Source organism: Rhynchophorus ferrugineus, unplaced genomic scaffold, assembly GCF_030347505.1.
Source record: "Rhynchophorus ferrugineus isolate W39M unplaced genomic scaffold, kcgeb_rfMv2 rfM515, whole genome shotgun sequence".
In the NCBI taxonomy this organism is placed as follows: Eukaryota; Metazoa; Arthropoda; class Insecta; order Coleoptera; family Curculionidae; genus Rhynchophorus; species Rhynchophorus ferrugineus.
The window spans coordinates 37501-58143 of record NW_027473092.1 but is presented as its reverse complement, the minus strand read 5'-3'; the positions used below and the strand labels follow the sequence as shown (position 1 = coordinate 58143).

The window sequence follows — 20643 nt, the reverse complement described above, 5'->3', positions numbered from 1 at the left end:
ACCCGTTTAGACGATGGCTCGTACCAAGCAAACTGCTCGAAAATCAACCGGAGGTAAGGCTCCCAGAAAACAATTGGCTACTAAAGCAGCCAGGAAAAGCGCTCCCGCTACCGGTGGTGTTAAAAAACCGCATCGTTACAGACCCGGTACGGTCGCTCTAAGAGAAATCCGACGCTATCAGAAGAGTACCGAATTATTGATTAGGAAATTGCCTTTCCAACGATTGGTTCGCGAAATCGCTCAGGATTTCAAGACCGATTTACGTTTCCAAAGTTCGGCAGTGATGGCTTTGCAAGAAGCTAGCGAGGCCTATTTGGTTGGTCTCTTTGAAGACACCAATTTGTGTGCGATCCATGCTAAACGAGTAACTATCATGCCTAAGGACATTCAATTAGCCAGACGCATTAGAGGCGAACGTGCATAAATGCTACGGCTGTCCTATATTAAGGTCGTTTTTTGTATTTATATGAAAAAAAAAGGTTCTTCTCAGAACCACCAACTTCTATTAGAAAAAAGAGACATTGATATTTTTTCCGTTTATATGACGCTTTAGTTATAATATTTGTGAATTGAATTTAGAATATTATGCTCACAAATATATTGTGAATATTGAGGAATCCTTAGTAATAAGGTGTGAACACCTGCTGGATTGACTTGAAGTTTATATCACGATAAGAAAGGGGTATCACATATACTGTTATTATGTTACCGTAAAGGAATGAATATATAAAATAAAATATTTTTTTCTGGATATTTTAACATTTTTATGAACGATTACTATATTTTAATTTATTTGACTTCGTATATATCCTATCTTCTTAACAATAGTTTATTTCTTTTTTTCTTCTTTAAACATTTTGGGGCTCTGAAAAGAGCCGTTTTCCACCCTTCATATTATTATGATCACCTTCAAAATAATATATTTCGTTTACTTAGAACTGGTATATTTAGTGACAGCTTTGGTACCTTCGCTAACGGCATGCTTAGCCAATTCACCGGGTAACAATAACCTAACGGCGGTTTGGATTTCTCTGCTCGTGATGGTCGATCTTTTATTGTAATGGGCGAGGCGCGACGCTTCGGCGGCTATCCTTTCGAATATATCGTTCACGAAAGAATTCATAATCGACATGGCCTTGCTGGAAATACCCGTATCGGGATGAACCTGCTTTAAAACTTTGTATATGTAAATCGCGTAGCTTTCCTTCCTCCTACGCTTCTTTTTCTTATCGCTCTTAGAAATGTTTTTCTGGGCTTTTCCAGCCTTTTTTGCCGCTTTACCGCTTGTCTTCGGTGGCATTTTAAACGAATGAGATTCGCGACCTACCCATACAGCAAAAGATAAAAGACTAAACCGAAATATACCTATAGTCGTTTAATTATTTGATAAATGACGCTACACTTCTAAGCTCCGCCCATTCTTGGCGTTATGTCGTAGAAAGCTCTGATTGGTCGAGTAGGAAACGTACTAGTGTTTTGAGAAGTTGCCGAATAAAAGCTATTCGCTGGACAGTTCACTGCCAGTTGTTCATTCGTTGTCGAAAGGACGTGAGCGTTGTCGCCATTAGTTTTTCGGTTATTTTTAGTTTAAAAAAGTTAGCAATACAATGTCTGGACGTGGTAAGGGTGGAAAAGTGAAGGGAAAGGCGAAATCTCGTTCCAACCGAGCGGGATTACAATTTCCTGTTGGCCGTATTCACCGGCTTTTAAGGAAAGGAAATTATGCCGAACGCGTAGGGGCCGGTGCTCCCGTCTACTTAGCTGCCGTAATGGAATATTTGGCGGCCGAAGTTCTCGAGTTGGCAGGTAACGCCGCTAGAGACAACAAGAAAACAAGGATTATCCCTAGGCATTTACAATTGGCCATCAGAAATGACGAAGAACTGAACAAACTCCTCTCCGGTGTTACTATAGCCCAGGGCGGCGTTCTACCAAACATCCAGGCCGTATTGTTACCGAAAAAAACAGATAGTAAAACCAAATAAGTTACATGAGCCTTAGGGTTTTTGTGTCGTACAAAAACCTTTTAACTATCGGTCCTTTTCAGGACCACCAAAATAATAAAACAAAAAAAGAACTTAAAATTAAAACTCATATTATGACTTGCACTTACTAATTATTTAAAATATTCTAATAAACAGTTTAAGTACTTTAAAGATTGTTTTTTGGGTGTGTAAGATAAATTAAGAGACATTCCAATACCAATAATTATCGTTTTATTAAACAACAATTAAGTCGAAATAATATGAAGGATTTATTTCTAGCGGTTCTCCTTTAGTAAAATCGAACCGTATTATAACATCGCGCCTTGTATATAATCTATGTAATTAACGATGAATTTAAGGGGCGGTCTATTTATTAAGTATAGAGTTTTAGAATCCAAACCCTCAAATAATTAGGGCCAGTTATACTTAAATTATTATTTTAAATAAAATTATGATGATTGTAATGATTGAAAGATTATCCTTAAATCCTAATAGAGCTTCCGTTTTTTAAATATCGATAAATTTGTGGTTCTGAAAAGAACCGTTGTTTAATTTTTCTAAAATTAATTTTGAGGGTCACATTTCACGTTAGTTCGCGAATAAAATGTGACTTAACCTCCAAACCCGTATAATGTACGTCCTTGACGTTTCAAGGCGTATACTACATCCATTGCGGTAACGGTTTTTCTTTTGGCGTGTTCGGTATATGTAACGGCATCTCTGATGACGTTTTCCAAAAACACTTTTAAAACACCTCTGGTCTCTTCGTAAATCAGACCAGATATACGTTTTACGCCGCCTCGTCTAGCCAATCTTCTAATGGCGGGCTTCGTAATACCTTGGATATTATCACGAAGCACTTTACGATGCCGCTTGGCTCCTCCTTTTCCCAAACCTTTACCACCTTTACCTCTGCCGGTCATCTTTTATCGAACCTAATACAAAAAAAATAAATGATCTCGAATAAGTAGCGCGCTCACAACACGAGTGCTACGGACAACTGTTGTCGATTACATTCAATCAGCCCGGTTTTGTAGACTTAGGATTGAGTTCCGCCCACTGGCACAAAACGGACCAATCAGATTAGATAACATGTTATAAAAAGGACTCTCTGATTTTATGACCGAATCAGTCCGAAAGGGGTCGCCGTCGTTTGCGTTTGTTAATTTTTCTCATTACCTCTATTTTAAAAATATGGCTCGTACCAAGCAAACTGCGCGAAAATCAACAGGAGGTAAAGCTCCTAGGAAACAATTGGCTACCAAAGCGGCCAGGAAAAGCGCTCCAGCTACCGGTGGCGTTAAGAAACCACATCGCTACCGACCTGGGACGGTCGCTTTGCGGGAGATTCGTCGTTATCAAAAGAGCACCGAATTATTGATTAGGAAATTACCTTTTCAACGATTGGTTCGCGAAATCGCTCAAGATTTCAAGACCGATTTACGTTTTCAAAGTTCGGCGGTAATGGCTTTACAAGAGGCCAGCGAAGCTTATTTAGTTGGCCTTTTTGAGGATACTAATTTATGTGCGATACATGCAAAGCGAGTAACCATCATGCCCAAGGATATTCAGCTAGCCAGACGTATCAGAGGCGAACGTGCCTAAACTTTATTTTCTATCATTTATAATACTCTACTTATAGTCGTATTTTGCAACAAAAAAAAAACGGTTCTTTTCAGAACCACCTAAATTTAATCAAAGAAAAAGAAGATAATTCAATTAATATTCTTTTATCGATATTTATATAAACCACTAAAAGAGTTATGGATTTTTATCTCAGAGTTATATTCGACTACATGTTAGTAATTAATAACAGTCGGTGTACTTATACGCATTGTTTTTAAAAACTAAAGAAAAAATAATGTAATCACTAATAACCAAAGAATAATAATATACTGTTGATAACAAAATTTGTATTTCAATATTGGATACTACAGCTGTATAATATATAAAATTAATTTTTTTAAGATTATTTCTTTTTTTATTTATCTAAATTGTGGCTCTGAAAAGAACCGTTTTCTCCTTTATGATATTCAAGGCTTATGGTTTACTTAGAACTGGTATATTTAGTGACGGCTTTGGTACCTTCACTAACGGCGTGCTTAGCCAATTCACCGGGCAGCAATAATCGCACGGCAGTTTGGATTTCTCTGCTTGTGATAGTAGATCTTTTATTGTAATGAGCGAGACGGGACGCTTCGGCGGCTATCCTTTCGAATATATCGTTCACGAAAGAATTCATGATCGACATGGCCTTGCTGGAGATACCCGTATCGGGATGAACTTGCTTTAAAACTTTGTAAATGTAGATCGCGTAGCTTTCCTTCCTCTTGCGTTTCTTTTTCTTGTCACTTTTGGAGATATTTTTCTGAGCCTTACCGGCCTTTTTGGCCGCCTTACCGCTTGTTTTCGGAGGCATTTCGAAATAAATATTACGATATTAAAGGAACCACGAAAAGTACTAGACTAAAACAAATTTCAGGAATCCTTAGAATTTATAGGCTCCTTAAATACACTCCTAAGCCCCGCCTATTATCTGAGTTAGCCTTTCATTGGTCGCGTACGAGATCATGCGTTCGGCTTACGAACAAAATTCGTTGCTAGTATGTTGACAGTTTTAGTACAGATTTCAACTCTAAGGCGAGCGAGTTCTAGAAGCAATCGATAGTAAAATGTCCGGACGTGGTAAAGGCGGAAAAGTGAAGGGAAAGGCGAAGTCTCGTTCTAACCGAGCGGGATTACAATTCCCTGTCGGTCGTATTCACAGACTTTTAAGGAAAGGGAATTATGCCGAACGCGTAGGGGCCGGTGCTCCCGTCTACTTAGCTGCCGTAATGGAATATCTGGCAGCCGAGGTTCTCGAATTGGCGGGTAACGCCGCTAGAGATAACAAGAAAACCAGGATTATCCCTAGGCATTTGCAATTGGCCATCAGAAACGACGAAGAATTGAACAAACTCCTATCCGGAGTTACTATAGCCCAGGGCGGCGTTCTGCCAAATATCCAAGCTGTATTGTTACCTAAAAAGACAGATAGCAAAACTAAATAAAACGAATGTAACCTATTTTATCATCAAATATCGGTCCTTTTCAGGACCACCAAGACAGCTGAAAAAGAGAATTTTATTATTTTAGCTTAAGTAGTAAAATAACAGGCATAAGTTTTAATTTTGAGAGGTTTTGTGATATACGACAGAGTTACGACGATATTTTATAGATCGCAATACTTTTGACAATACCTTTCTCTGAATCTTCGTGCATGCAGTCTCTTCTTAATGAGAGTATTGAACAATATCCATTTTATTGTATCGATATCGTATCTTTCTAATTTCTCATTCATTTCATTAATTATTTCCTAATTGTTATGATCGGATTTGCAAAGATTAGGATTTCTGTATATCGAACCGGTACATGTCAGCTGTATTTATGAGGTTATGTTATTTGTTCTTAGAATTTGATGTGATCAATTGAAAATGAGATGAAAGTTGCTTTAATTTATCGTTTCGGACCGACTATTAGTGCCGTGTCATCGTTTGGAGATTACTATGGAACATAATTGTGCGACGAGTTATGATAGACTGTCATTTATTGTTGCGACTGGATTTGGTGGTCTCCAGCTATATATGCGTTTATTATTTATAATTGTCGATCCGATTCACTACCTACTAATTCTATATTGTGAATTTTTAGTTTAATGATCATGTCCTTACTGTTGGACCAACACCCCACTTGGATGCATTGGTACGATGACTGTCTCCGTAGGAAGGCCATGCATGACAGTCAACCCATGTATTTCTTTTCATTAGGGTAGTTTATACAGTAAGTGTCTATTTATTGACTATAGGGTACCAATTAGTTACTTCGTATGGTTACCTTTAAGGTAATTGAATGATATTGTTGCTTTTAGTGAGCAACTAAATGACATTGAGAGATTTGACCGGATGTTAGTTTGAAGATGTTTATATATTCCATGCAACAATCTTTCGCTTATTCCGAGTTGCTGCGGTTATACACAGTTACTGACTTGCCCCTTGACATCCTCTCGGATGTGCACTTCCTTTGAGGATTATCCGTGATGACCTGTATTGCCTTATATAATTAGCATTTTTGAGTAAGTTTGAAATCTAGGTGAGAGTGCCGTTTATGTATGTATATGTTTGTTAATCTAGTGATTTATCATAGGTTACTTATTGTTGTTATTGCAATTTAGGTTAGATTGTTTCGAAGAGCCTTCCTTGATGTGAATATATCTCTTCCTTTGTTTCGACTGTGGGTGAATTCTGATGCTTAGCTAAGGATATTTTATATCATATTCTATTTATATCATTAATTTAGAATAGAATAGAATATAATATAATACAATTTTCAAAGATTTTTAATGATATTCTTGACAATTTTACGCTTCTCTATATTTGAAAATCCTATTCTTTGATTGTCTTGGTTCTCGCTAGATGGCGCGCGCCGCCTGATTTCTTTCTCTACTTTATGTCGTTGGATATTGTTTTCGTCTCTCATTCATTAGAATTGACGTACACGCATTGGAGGTTATGTCTTCGTTCTGTTTAAACGTTTTGTTTATTTTATTTTGTTATTGTTGTGTTTTTAGGTTTTCTTATGGATTAGACCGATCTTATGTGATTTGTCGACCTGTGACTTGTTTGTTTTACCCCCTCGCACCACTTGGAGGTTATGTCGGACACCATCTGTGTCACTAGATTGTACTTTTGTATGAATATTTCGTATTATTTCAGGGTGAATTTGACGCCGTAGATATGTTTTGATATTGTTTAACCACTTTTATTTCATTTTATTTTGTTGCTAGTCACCTTCCAATTAAGATACCAGCGGTGTATTTACATTTTTTGTATTTTTTAGGTTATCCGTGTCCAGTTCCCCTGACAGAACTGGTAGAGCCGACCGTGATCAATCTGGAAATCACATGTCCGAAGCTATCCGCATCAACCTGCGGTTCCTCTGCACTTGATGACCGAACGCCAACAGGCCAGGATTCTACCTTTGCTTAAGTACTTTCGGATATGTTGAATACTACATTTGTTTATATTAGACTTATCTGCTCGAAGTTTATTAGTTAGATGACTTATATGTTTGATTTGCAAGGTATGAGGTCTATTGAGATAGCGACCCCGTAGGACGGTGCAGTAACTTCGTGATTGTGTTTCATATTGTTCAATCATTCCTAATGCCAATCATCCTCCCATCGGAATATCAATAGTCTAGTTATGATTTTTAATGTTTTAGGTTAGGGAGTCTTGGCAGAGTTGACGGAACTGGCCGTGTCCGAGTGGTGGAATGGACAAAGCACCCTGGGACCATTGCTACTATGAGTTTGCCAATTTTCCACACTACAAGATGAGCATTATTTGTCTTTCTCTATGATTAGGACTATCGCTGAAACAGTAGTCCTAGCAAGTCCTACTCCCCAAGCGGAGAGAAGTTAGGGGGGCAGTAGGAATCTCGTTAATCCATGCACGCGCCTTCCTGATATGTTCGGGCATAGGCTGCGGTTGTCAAGGCGGTGGTAGTTAGTCCCGCCGTTTACCCGCGCTCGGCATCTCGATCCTTCTCTGAACGGATGCGAACGCGATCTGCTGAGCTGGTCTTTCCTGCGTAAGTATATGGACATTTTGAAATGTAGACTATCTGTCTATGGCTCTGGTGCTTGTTAAAACTCCGAGCTGGTCTTTCCTGCGTAAGTATCGGGGACGGTTCACGTACGGGTCTCCGAGCGCCTGTTCGGTTCCGTCGCGGCAGTATTGCGTAAAATTTTAGATAAGGACAGTGGGAATCTCGTTAATCCATGCACGCGCCTTCCTGATATGTTCGGGCATAGGCTGCGGTTGTCAAGGTGGTGGTAGTTAGTCCCGCCGTTTACCCGCGCTCGGCATCTCGATCCTTCTCTGAACGGATCCGAACGCGATCTGCTGAGCTGGTCTTTCCTGCGTAAGTATATGGACATTTTGAAATGTAGACTATCTGTCTATGGCTCTGGTGCTTGTTAAAGCTCCGAGCTGGTCTTTCCTGCGTAAGTATCGGGGACGGTTCACGTACGGGTCTCCGAGCGCCTGTTCGGTTCCGTCGCGGCAGTATTGCGTAAAATTTTAGATAAGGACAGTGGGAATCTCGTTAATCCATGCACGCGCCTTCCTGATATGTTCGGGCATAGGCTGCGGTTGTCAAGGTGGTGGTAGTTAGTCCCGCCGTTTACCCGCGCTCGGCATCTCGATCCTTCTCTGAACGGATCCGAACGCGATCTTAGTTAGGGACATTTTGAAATGTAGACCATGAGTCTATGGCTCAGGTGCTTGTTAAAGGTCTGAGCTGGTCTTTCCTGCGTAAGTATATGGACATTTTGAAATGTAGACTATCTGTCTATGGCTCTGGTGCTTGTTAAAGCTCCGAGCTGGTCTTTCCTGCGTAAGTATCGGGGACGGTTCACGTACGGGTCTCCGAGCGCCTGTTCGGTTCCGTCGCGGCCGTATTACGTAAAATTTTAGATAAGGACAGTGGGAATCTCGTTAATCCATGCACGCGCCTTCCTGATATGTTCGGGCATAGGCTGCGGTTGTCAAGGTGGTGGTAGTTAGTCCCGCCGTTTACCCGCGCTCGGCATCTCGATCCTTCTCTGAACGGATCCGAACGCGATCTTAGTTAGGGACATTTTGAAATGTAGACCATGAGTCTATGGCTCTGGTGCTTGTTAAAGGTCTGAGCTGGTCTTTCCTGCGTAAGTATATGGACATTTTGAAATGTAGACTATCTGTCTATGGCTCTGGTGCTTGTTAAAGCTCCGAGCTGGTCTTTCCTGCGTAAGTATCGGGAACGGTTCACGTACGGGTCTCCGAGCGCCTGTTCGGTTCCGTCGCGGCAGTATTGCGTAAAATTTTAGATAAGGACAGTGGGAATCTCGTTAATCCATGCACGCGCCTTCCTGATATGTTCGGGCATAGGCTGCGGTTGTCAAGGTGGTGGTAGTTAGTCCCGCCGTTTACCCGCGCTCGGCATCTCGATCCTTCTCTGAACGGATCCGAACGCGATCTTAGTTAGGGACATTTTGAATTGTAGACCATGAGTCTATGGCTCTGGTGCTTGTTAAAGGTCTGAGCTGGTCTTTCCTGCGTAAGTATATGGACATTTTGAAATGTAGACTATCTGTCTATGGCTCTGGTGCTTGTTAAAGCTCCGAGCTGGTCTTTCCTGCGTAAGTATCGGGGACGGTTCACGTACGGGTCTCCGAGCGCCTGTTCGGTTCCGTCGCGGCCGTATTGCGTAAAATTTTAGATAAGGACAGTGGGAATCTCGTTAATCCATGCACGCGCCTTCCTGATATGTTCGGGCATAGGCTGCGGTTGTCAAGGTGGTGGTAGTTAGTCCCGCCGTTTACCCGCGCTCGGCATCTCGATCCTTCTCTGAACGGATCCGAACGCGATCTTAGTTAGGGACATTTTGAAATGTAGACCATGAGTCTATGGCTCTGGTGCTTGTTAAAGGTCTGAGCTGGTCTTTCCTGCGTAAGTATATGGACATTTTGAAATGTAGACTATCTGTCTATGGCTCTGGTGCTTGTTAAAGCTCCGAGCTGGTCTTTCCTGCGTAAGTATCGGGGACGGTTCACGTACGGGTCTCCGAGCGCCTGTTCGGTTCCGTCGCGGCAGTATTGCGTAAAATTTTAGATAAGGACAGTGGGAATCTCGTTAATCCATGCACGCGCCTTCCTGATATGTTCGGGCATAGGCTGCGGTTGTCAAGGTGGTGGTAGTTAGTCCCGCCGTTTACCCGCGCTCGGCATCTCGATCCTTCTCTGAACGGATCCGAACGCGATCTTAGTTAGGGACATTTTGAAATGTAGACCATGAGTCTATGGCTCTGGTGCTTGTTAAAGGTCTGAGCTGGTCTTTCCTGCGTAAGTATATGGACATTTTGAAATGTAGACTATCTGTCTATGGCTCTGGTGCTTGTTAAAGCTCCGAGCTGGTCTTTCCTGCGTAAGTATCGGGGACGGTTCACGTACGGGTCTCCGAGCGCCTGTTCGGTTCCGTCGCGGCCGTATTACGTAAAATTTTAGATAAGGACAGTGGGAATCTCGTTAATCCATGCACGCGCCTTCCTGATATGTTCGGGCATAGGCTGCGGTTGTCAAGGTGGTGGTAGTTAGTCCCGCCGTTTACCCGCGCTCGGCATCTCGATCCTTCTCTGAACGGATCCGAACGCGATCTTAGTTAGGGACATTTTGAAATGTAGACCATGAGTCTATGGCTCTGGTGCTTGTTAAAGGTCTGAGCTGGTCTTTCCTGCGTAAGTATATGGACATTTTGAAATGTAGACTATCTGTCTATGGCTCTGGTGCTTGTTAAAGCTCCGAGCTGGTCTTTCCTGCGTAAGTATCGGGAACGGTTCACGTACGGGTCTCCGAGCGCCTGTTCGGTTCCGTCGTGGCAGTATTGCGTAAAATTTTAGATAAGGACAGTGGGAATCTCGTTAATCCATGCACGCGCCTTCCTGATATGTTCGGGCATAGGCTGCGGTTGTCAAGGTGGTGGTAGTTAGTCCCGCCGTTTACCCGCGCTCGGCATCTCGATCCTTCTCTGAACGGATCCGAACGCGATCTTAGTTAGGGACATTTTGAATTGTAGACCATGAGTCTATGGCTCTGGTGCTTGTTAAAGGTCTGAGCTGGTCTTTCCTACGTAAGTATATGGACATTTTGAAATGTAGACTATCTGTCTATGGCTCTGGTGCTTGTTAAAGCTCCGAGCTGGTCTTTCCTGCGTAAGTATCGGGGACGGTTCACGTACGGGTCTCCGAGCGCCTGTTCGGTTCCGTCGCGGCCGTATTGCGTAAAATTTTAGATAAGGACAGTGGGAATCTCGTTAATCCATGCACGCGCCTTCCTGATATGTTCGGGCATAGGCTGCGGTTGTCAAGGTGGTGGTAGTTAGTCCCGCCGTTTACCCGCGCTCGGCATCTCGATCCTTCTCTGAACGGATCCGAACGCGATCTTAGTTAGGGACATTTTGAAATGTAGACCATGAGTCTATGGCTCTGGTGCTTGTTAAAGGTCTGAGCTGGTCTTTCCTGCGTAAGTATATGGACATTTTGAAATGTAGACTATCTGTCTATGGCTCTGGTGCTTGTTAAAGCTCCGAGCTGGTCTTTCCTGCGTAAGTATCGGGAACGGTTCACGTACGGGTCTCCGAGCGCCTGTTCGGTTCCGTCGCGGCAGTATTGCGTAAAATTTTAGATAAGGACAGTGGGAATCTCGTTAATCCATGCACGCGCCTTCCTGATATGTTCGGGCATAGGCTGCGGTTGTCAAGGTGGTGGTAGTTAGTCCCGCCGTTTACCCGCGCTCGGCATCTCGATCCTTCTCTGAACGGATCCGAACGCGATCTTAGTTAGGGACATTTTGAATTGTAGACCATGAGTCTATGGCTCTGGTGCTTGTTAAAGGTCTGAGCTGGTCTTTCCTACGTAAGTATATGGACATTTTGAAATGTAGACTATCTGTCTATGGCTCTGGTGCTTGTTAAAGCTCCGAGCTGGTCTTTCCTGCGTAAGTATCGGGGACGGTTCACGTACGGGTCTCCGAGCGCCTGTTCGGTTCCGTCGCGGCCGTATTGCGTAAAATTTTAGATAAGGACAGTGGGAATCTCGTTAATCCATGCACGCGCCTTCCTGATATGTTCGGGCATAGGCTGCGGTTGTCAAGGTGGTGGTAGTTAGTCCCGCCGTTTACCCGCGCTCGGCATCTCGATCCTTCTCTGAACGGATCCGAACGCGATCTTAGTTAGGGACATTTTGAAATGTAGACCATGAGTCTATGGCTCTGGTGCTTGTTAAAGGTCTGAGCTGGTCTTTCCTGCGTAAGTATATGGACATTTTGAAATGTAGACTATCTGTCTATGGCTCTGGTGCTTGTTAAAGCTCCGAGCTGGTCTTTCCTGCGTAAGTATCGGGGACGGTTCACGTACGGGTCTCCGAGCGCCTGTTCGGTTCCGTCGCGGCCGTATTACGTAAAATTTTAGATAAGGACAGTGGGAATCTCGTTAATCCATGCACGCGCCTTCCTGATATGTTCGGGCATAGGCTGCGGTTGTCAAGGTGGTGGTAGTTAGTCCCGCCGTTTACCCGCGCTCGGCATCTCGATCCTTCTCTGAACGGATCCGAACGCGATCTTAGTTAGGGACATTTTGAAATGTAGACCATGAGTCTATGGCTCTGGTGCTTGTTAAAGGTCTGAGCTGGTCTTTCCTGCGTAAGTATATGGACATTTTGAAATGTAGACTATCTGTCTATGGCTCTGGTGCTTGTTAAAGCTCCGAGCTGGTCTTTCCTGCGTAAGTATCGGGGACGGTTCACGTACGGGTCTCCGAGCGCCTGTTCGGTTCCGTCGCGGCCGTATTGCGTAAAATTTTAGATAAGGACAGTGGGAATCTCGTTAATCCATGCACGCGCCTTCCTGATATGTTCGGGCATAGGCTGCGGTTGTCAAGGTGGTGGTAGTTAGTCCCGCCGTTTACCCGCGCTCGGCATCTCGATCCTTCTCTGAACGGATCCGAACGCGATCTGCTGAGCTGGTCTTTCCTGCGTAAGTATATGGACATTTTGAAATGTAGACTATCTGTCTATGGCTCTGGTGCTTGTTAAAGCTCCGAGCTGGTCTTTCCTGCGTAAGTATCGGGGACGGTTCACGTACGGGTCTCCGAGCGCCTGTTCGGTTCCGTCGCGGCCGTATTGCGTAAAATTTTAGATAAGGACAGTGGGAATCTCGTTAATCCATGCACGCGCCTTCCTGATATGTTCGGGCATAGGCTGCGGTTGTCAAGGTGGTGGTAGTTAGTCCCGCCGTTTACCCGCGCTCGGCATCTCGATCCTTCTCTGAACGGATCCGAACGCGATCTTAGTTAGGGACATTTTGAATTGTAGACCATGAGTCTATGGCTCTGGTGCTTGTTAAAGGTCTGAGCTGGTCTTTCCTACGTAAGTATATGGACATTTTGAAATGTAGACTATCTGTCTATGGCTCTGGTGCTTGTTAAAGCTCCGAGCTGGTCTTTCCTGCGTAAGTATCGGGGACGGTTCACGTACGGGTCTCCGAGCGCCTGTTCGGTTCCGTCGCGGCCGTATTGCGTAAAATTTTAGATAAGGACAGTGGGAATCTCGTTAATCCATGCACGCGCCTTCCTGATATGTTCGGGCATAGGCTGCGGTTGTCAAGGTGGTGGTAGTTAGTCCCGCCGTTTACCCGCGCTCGGCATCTCGATCCTTCTCTGAACGGATCCGAACGCGATCTGCTGAGCTGGTCTTTCCTGCGTAAGTATATGGACATTTTGAAATGTAGACTATCTGTCTATGGCTCTGGTGCTTGTTAAAGCTCCGAGCTGGTCTTTCCTGCGTAAGTATCGGGGACGGTTCACGTACGGGTCTCCGAGCGCCTGTTCGGTTCCGTCGCGGCCGTATTGCGTAAAATTTTAGATAAGGACAGTGGGAATCTCGTTAATCCATGCACGCGCCTTCCTGATATGTTCGGGCATAGGCTGCGGTTGTCAAGGTGGTGGTAGTTAGTCCCGCCGTTTACCCGCGCTCGGCATCTCGATCCTTCTCTGAACGGATCCGAACGCGATCTTAGTTAGGGACATTTTGAAATGTAGACCATGAGTCTATGGCTCTGGTGCTTGTTAAAGGTCTGAGCTGGTCTTTCCTGCGTAAGTATATGGACATTTTGAAATGTAGACTATCTGTCTATGGCTCTGGTGCTTGTTAAAGCTCCGAGCTGGTCTTTCCTGCGTAAGTATCGGGGACGGTTCACGTACGGGTCTCCGAGCGCCTGTTCGGTTCCGTCGCGGCCGTATTGCGTAAAATTTTAGATAAGGACAGTGGGAATCTCGTTAATCCATGCACGCGCCTTCCTGATATGTTCGGGCATAGGCTGCGGTTGTCAAGTTGGTGGTAGTTAGTCCCGCCGTTTACCCGCGCTCGGCATCTCGATCCTTCTCTGAACGGATCCGAACGCGATCTGCTGAGCTGGTCTTTCCTGCGTAAGTATATGGACATTTTGAAATGTAGACTATCTGTCTATGGCTCTGGTGCTTGTTAAAGCTCCGAGCTGGTCTTTCCTGCGTAAGTATCGGGGACGGTTCACGTACGGGTCTCCGAGCGCCTGTTCGGTTCCGTCGCGGCCGTATTACGTAAAATTTTAGATAAGGACAGTGGGAATCTCGTTAATCCATGCACGCGCCTTCCTGATATGTTCGGGCATAGGCTGCGGTTGTCAAGGTGGTGGTAGTTAGTCCCGCCGTTTACCCGCGCTCGGCATCTCGATCCTTCTCTGAACGGATCCGAACGCGATCTTAGTTAGGGACATTTTGAATTGTAGACCATGAGTCTATGGCTCTGGTGCTTGTTAAAGGTCTGAGCTGGTCTTTCCTACGTAAGTATATGGACATTTTGAAATGTAGACTATCTGTCTATGGCTCTGGTGCTTGTTAAAGCTCCGAGCTGGTCTTTCCTGCGTAAGTATCGGGGACGGTTCACGTACGGGTCTCCGAGCGCCTGTTCGGTTCCGTCGCGGCCGTATTGCGTAAAATTTTAGATAAGGACAGTGGGAATCTCGTTAATCCATGCACGCGCCTTCCTGATATGTTCGGGCATAGGCTGCGGTTGTCAAGGTGGTGGTAGTTAGTCCCGCCGTTTACCCGCGCTCGGCATCTCGATCCTTCTCTGAACGGATCCGAACGCGATCTTAGTTAGGGACATTTTGAATTGTAGACCATGAGTCTATGGCTCTGGTGCTTGTTAAAGGTCTGAGCTGGTCTTTCCTACGTAAGTATATGGACATTTTGAAATGTAGACTATCTGTCTATGGCTCTGGTGCTTGTTAAAGCTCCGAGCTGGTCTTTCCTGCGTAAGTATCGGGGACGGTTCACGTACGGGTCTCCGAGCGCCTGTTCGGTTCCGTCGCGGCCGTATTGCGTAAAATTTTAGATAAGGACAGTGGGAATCTCGTTAATCCATGCACGCGCCTTCCTGATATGTTCGGGCATAGGCTGCGGTTGTCAAGGTGGTGGTAGTTAGTCCCGCCGTTTACCCGCGCTCGGCATCTCGATCCTTCTCTGAACGGATCCGAACGCGATCTTAGTTAGGGACATTTTGAAATGTAGACCATGAGTCTATGGCTCTGGTGCTTGTTAAAGGTCTGAGCTGGTCTTTCCTGCGTAAGTATATGGACATTTTGAAATGTAGACTATCTGTCTATGGCTCTGGTGCTTGTTAAAGCTCCGAGCTGGTCTTTCCTGCGTAAGTATCGGGAACGGTTCACGTACGGGTCTCCGAGCGCCTGTTCGGTTCCGTCGCGGCAGTATTGCGTAAAATTTTAGATAAGGACAGTGGGAATCTCGTTAATCCATGCACGCGCCTTCCTGATATGTTCGGGCATAGGCTGCGGTTGTCAAGGTGGTGGTAGTTAGTCCCGCCGTTTACCCGCGCTCGGCATCTCGATCCTTCTCTGAACGGATCCGAACGCGATCTTAGTTAGGGACATTTTGAATTGTAGACCATGAGTCTATGGCTCTGGTGCTTGTTAAAGGTCTGAGCTGGTCTTTCCTACGTAAGTATATGGACATTTTGAAATGTAGACTATCTGTCTATGGCTCTGGTGCTTGTTAAAGCTCCGAGCTGGTCTTTCCTGCGTAAGTATCGGGGACGGTTCACGTACGGGTCTCCGAGCGCCTGTTCGGTTCCGTCGCGGCCGTATTGCGTAAAATTTTAGATAAGGACAGTGGGAATCTCGTTAATCCATGCACGCGCCTTCCTGATATGTTCGGGCATAGGCTGCGGTTGTCAAGGTGGTGGTAGTTAGTCCCGCCGTTTACCCGCGCTCGGCATCTCGATCCTTCTCTGAACGGATCCGAACGCGATCTTAGTTAGGGACATTTTGAAATGTAGACCATGAGTCTATGGCTCAGGTGCTTGTTAAAGGTCTGAGCTGGTCTTTCCTGCGTAAGTATATGGACATTTTGAAATGTAGACTATCTGTCTATGGCTCTGGTGCTTGTTAAAGCTCCGAGCTGGTCTTTCCTGCGTAAGTATCGGGGACGGTTCACGTACGGGTCTCCGAGCGCCTGTTCGGTTCCGTCGCGGCCGTATTACGTAAAATTTTAGATAAGGACAGTGGGAATCTCGTTAATCCATGCACGCGCCTTCCTGATATGTTCGGGCATAGGCTGCGGTTGTCAAGGTGGTGGTAGTTAGTCCCGCCGTTTACCCGCGCTCGGCATCTCGATCCTTCTCTGAACGGATCCGAACGCGATCTTAGTTAGGGACATTTTGAAATGTAGACCATGAGTCTATGGCTCTGGTGCTTGTTAAAGGTCTGAGCTGGTCTTTCCTGCGTAAGTATATGGACATTTTGAAATGTAGACTATCTGTCTATGGCTCTGGTGCTTGTTAAAGCTCCGAGCTGGTCTTTCCTGCGTAAGTATCGGGGACGGTTCACGTACGGGTCTCCGAGCGCCTGTTCGGTTCCGTCGCGGCCGTATTGCGTAAAATTTTAGATAAGGACAGTGGGAATCTCGTTAATCCATGCACGCGCCTTCCTGATATGTTCGGGCATAGGCTGCGGTTGTCAAGGTGGTGGTAGTTAGTCCCGCCGTTTACCCGCGCTCGGCATCTCGATCCTTCTCTGAACGGATCCGAACGCGATCTGCTGAGCTGGTCTTTCCTGCGTAAGTATATGGACATTTTGAAATGTAGACTATCTGTCTATGGCTCTGGTGCTTGTTAAAGCTCCGAGCTGGTCTTTCCTGCGTAAGTATCGGGGACGGTTCACGTACGGGTCTCCGAGCGCCTGTTCGGTTCCGTCGCGGCCGTATTGCGTAAAATTTTAGATAAGGACAGTGGGAATCTCGTTAATCCATGCACGCGCCTTCCTGATATGTTCGGGCATAGGCTGCGGTTGTCAAGGTGGTGGTAGTTAGTCCCGCCGTTTACCCGCGCTCGGCATCTCGATCCTTCTCTGAACGGATCCGAACGCGATCTGCTGAGCTGGTCTTTCCTGCGTAAGTATATGGACATTTTGAAATGTAGACTATCTGTCTATGGCTCTGGTGCTTGTTAAAGCTCCGAGCTGGTCTTTCCTGCGTAAGTATCGGGGACGGTTCACGTACGGGTCTCCGAGCGCCTGTTCGGTTCCGTCGCGGCCGTATTGCGTAAAATTTTAGATAAGGACAGTGGGAATCTCGTTAATCCATGCACGCGCCTTCCTGATATGTTCGGGCATAGGCTGCGGTTGTCAAGGTGGTGGTAGTTAGTCCCGCCGTTTACCCGCGCTCGGCATCTCGATCCTTCTCTGAACGGATCCGAACGCGATCTTAGTTAGGGACATTTTGAAATGTAGACCATGAGTCTATGGCTCTGGTGCTTGTTAAAGGTCTGAGCTGGTCTTTCCTGCGTAAGTATATGGACATTTTGAAATGTAGACTATCTGTCTATGGCTCTGGTGCTTGTTAAAGCTCCGAGCTGGTCTTTCCTGCGTAAGTATCGGGGACGGTTCACGTACGGGTCTCCGAGCGCCTGTTCGGTTCCGTCGCGGCCGTATTGCGTAAAATTTTAGATAAGGACAGTGGGAATCTCGTTAATCCATGCACGCGCCTTCCTGATATGTTCGGGCATAGGCTGCGGTTGTCAAGTTGGTGGTAGTTAGTCCCGCCGTTTACCCGCGCTCGGCATCTCGATCCTTCTCTGAACGGATCCGAACGCGATCTGCTGAGCTGGTCTTTCCTGCGTAAGTATATGGACATTTTGAAATGTAGACTATCTGTCTATGGCTCTGGTGCTTGTTAAAGCTCCGAGCTGGTCTTTCCTGCGTAAGTATCGGGTACGGTTCACGTACGGGTCTCCGAGCGCCTGTTCGGTTCCGTCGCGGCAGTATTGCGTAAAATTTTAGATAAGGACAGTGGGAATCTCGTTAATCCATGCACGCGCCTTCCTGATATGTTCGGGCATAGGCTGCGGTTGTCAAGGCGGTGGTAGTTAGTCCCGCCGTTTACCCGCGCTCGGCATCTCGATCCTTCTCTGAACGGATCCGAACGCGATCTGCTGAGCTGGTCTTTCCTGCGTAAGTATATGGACATTTTGAAATGTAGACTATCTGTCTATGGCTCTGGTGCTTGTTAAAGCTCCGAGCTGGTCTTTCCTGCGTAAGTATCGGGGACGGTTCACGTACGGGTCTCCGAGCGCCTGTTCGGTTCCGTCGCGGCAGTATTGCGTAAAATTTTAGATAAGGACAGTGGGAATCTCGTTAATCCATGCACGCGCCTTCCTGATTTGTTCGGGCATAGGCTGCGGTTGTCAAGGCGGTGGTAGTTAGTCCCGCCGTTTACCCGCGAACGATATCTCGATAAGTTAAAATTCAAAATGGTCCAAAGGTTAGGCTACTTTCGTAACTAATCGTATTACAATGCATGACCTTTTTTGATTAATGTGGTTTCTATTTAAAGCAGGTTTTACAGTTTTACCTAATTGTCAGTTTTCTGAATGTCTAAACTATTTTCGTCCAATTTTTTTGATTAATTCATTCCAATCGAAGGTTGTACGTATTATCGGTTGCGACGATACAGAATTCCATGTATCTGTGATTGATGAGCATGTCTTCATGTTCGTTGATCCTTCATTTCATTAGAACCAAATATAGTTGCCATGTGATATCGATTTGGCTCTGAATTCTCGTCATGTCGAATTGGTATTATATGGTCCCTCATAAGTAGGTGCACTTGAAGGTTCGTCAAATTATGCGGGCGTCCTCCCGCTATATTCAGGTATACATCGGAGGTTTTAATGCAGTTGTAACTGGCCTCACCGTTTAACCGCATATGATATACTGAAACGCGGATTTTATTCGCCATCGGACCGAACGGGCTCTAGAAGTACAATGCGGGTAATGATCGAATTCAGATGAATGGAATTAGTCTCCAATTCAATTTCCGCACGGGGCGATGTTTTTTAATTGTTTTTTGATAGTTCATCGCATTAGGTCTGAAAACTGTATATTTAATAGTCTCATAAGGTATAACTTATAAACGTATCTTGTGGTTCGTCTTCGAACTGAACGTACATTTAAGACAATGTTCCGAATTAAAATAGTGAATTTAATTCTGGAAATCGTAAGAAAATGTTTCCAAACATGATAATAGAATACAAAAAGAGTATAGGCTAGGTGCTTATCGGTTAAGATGAATGATATCCTTAAGTTTACACAACGTTCTGTAAAACGAATTTAGCAAAATAAAAGAGATTTACATCCCTTGTATTTGTCTTTATATACATACGCATATTATATGCAATATACTTATGTACGGAAAATGTTCCCAAGAACGAATTTAGACAAATAAAAAGGCGAATAGAAAAGATTGACATCCTCTCCATTCGCCTTTGTTATTTATACAGGCATACATAAATGCATCGTCGATGTATATCAATGCGATATATTTATGTACGGAAAATGTTCCCAAGAACGAATTTAGACAAATAAAAAGGCGAATAGAAAATATTGACATCCTCTCTATTCGCCTTTGTTATTTATACAGGCATACATAAATGCATCGTCGATGTATATCAATGCGATATATTTTTGTACGGAAAATGTTCCCAAGAACGAATTTAGACAAATAAAAAGGCGAATAGAAAAGATTGACATCCTCTCTATTCGCCTTTGTTATTTATACAAGCATACATAAATGTATCATCGATGTATATCAATGCGATATATTTATGTACGGAAAATGTTCCCAAGAACGAATTTAGACAAATAAAAAGGCGAATAGAAAGGATTGACATCCTCTCTATTCGCCTTTGTTATTTATACAAGCATACATAAATGTATCATCGATGTATATCAATGCGATATATTTATGTACGGAAAATGTTCCCAAGAACGAATTTAGACAAATAAAAAGGCGAATAGAAAGGATTGACATCCTCTCTATTCGCCTTTGTTATTTATACATGCATACATAAATGCGTCGTCGATGTATATCAATGCGATATATTTATGTACGGAAAATGTTCCCAAGAACGAATTTAGACAAATAAAAAGGCGAATAGAAAAGATTGACATCCTCTCTATTCGCCTTTGTTATTTATACAGGCATACATAAATGCATCGTCGATGTATATCAATGCGATATATTTATGTACGGAAAATGTTCCCAAGAACGAATTTAGACAAATAAAAAGGCGAATAGAAAAGATTGACATCCTCTCTATTCGCCTTTGTTATTTATACATGCATACATAAATGCGTCGTCGATGTATATCAATGCGATATATTTATGTACGGAAAATGTTCCCAAGAACGAATTTAGACAAATAAAAAGGCGAATAGAAAAGATTGACATCCTCTCTATTCGCCTTTGTTATTTATACAAGCATACATAAATGTATCATCGATGTATATCAATGCGATATATTTATGTACGGAAAATGTTCCCAAGAACGAATTTAGACAAATAAAAAGGCGAATAGAAAGGATTGACATCCTCTCTATTCGCCTTTGTTATTTATACAAGCATACATAAATGTATCATCGATGTATATCAATGCGATATATTTATGTACGGAAAATGTTCCCAAGAACGAATTTAGA

At 44.3% G+C, this 20643-nt stretch overlaps 2 protein-coding genes across 2 annotated transcripts in view; both read right to left on the bottom strand.

The window, feature by feature from the left end:
- Positions 1-828: 828 nt before the first annotated feature.
- Positions 829-20643, bottom strand: part of LOC143206029 (histone H2B) — a 37122-nt gene continuing 17307 nt past the window's right edge. Inside the window, exon 2 of the mRNA XM_076418976.1 lies at positions 829-1365. The gene's annotated coding sequence lies outside the window, so the exon portion shown is untranslated. The remainder of the gene's footprint in view (positions 1366-20643) is intronic.
- On the bottom strand, positions 4033-4404 carry LOC143206026 (histone H2B). Its single transcript, XM_076418972.1, has one exon. The coding sequence runs from the start codon at positions 4402-4404 to the stop codon at positions 4033-4035; it is 372 nt and encodes a 123-aa protein (XP_076275087.1).

What these genes read in the sequence shown, in the direction of transcription:
- LOC143206026 (XM_076418972.1), bottom strand. Translation starts at nt 4,404, where the DNA reads ATGCCTCCGAAAACAAGCGGTAAGGCGGCCAAAAAGGCCGGTAAGGCT.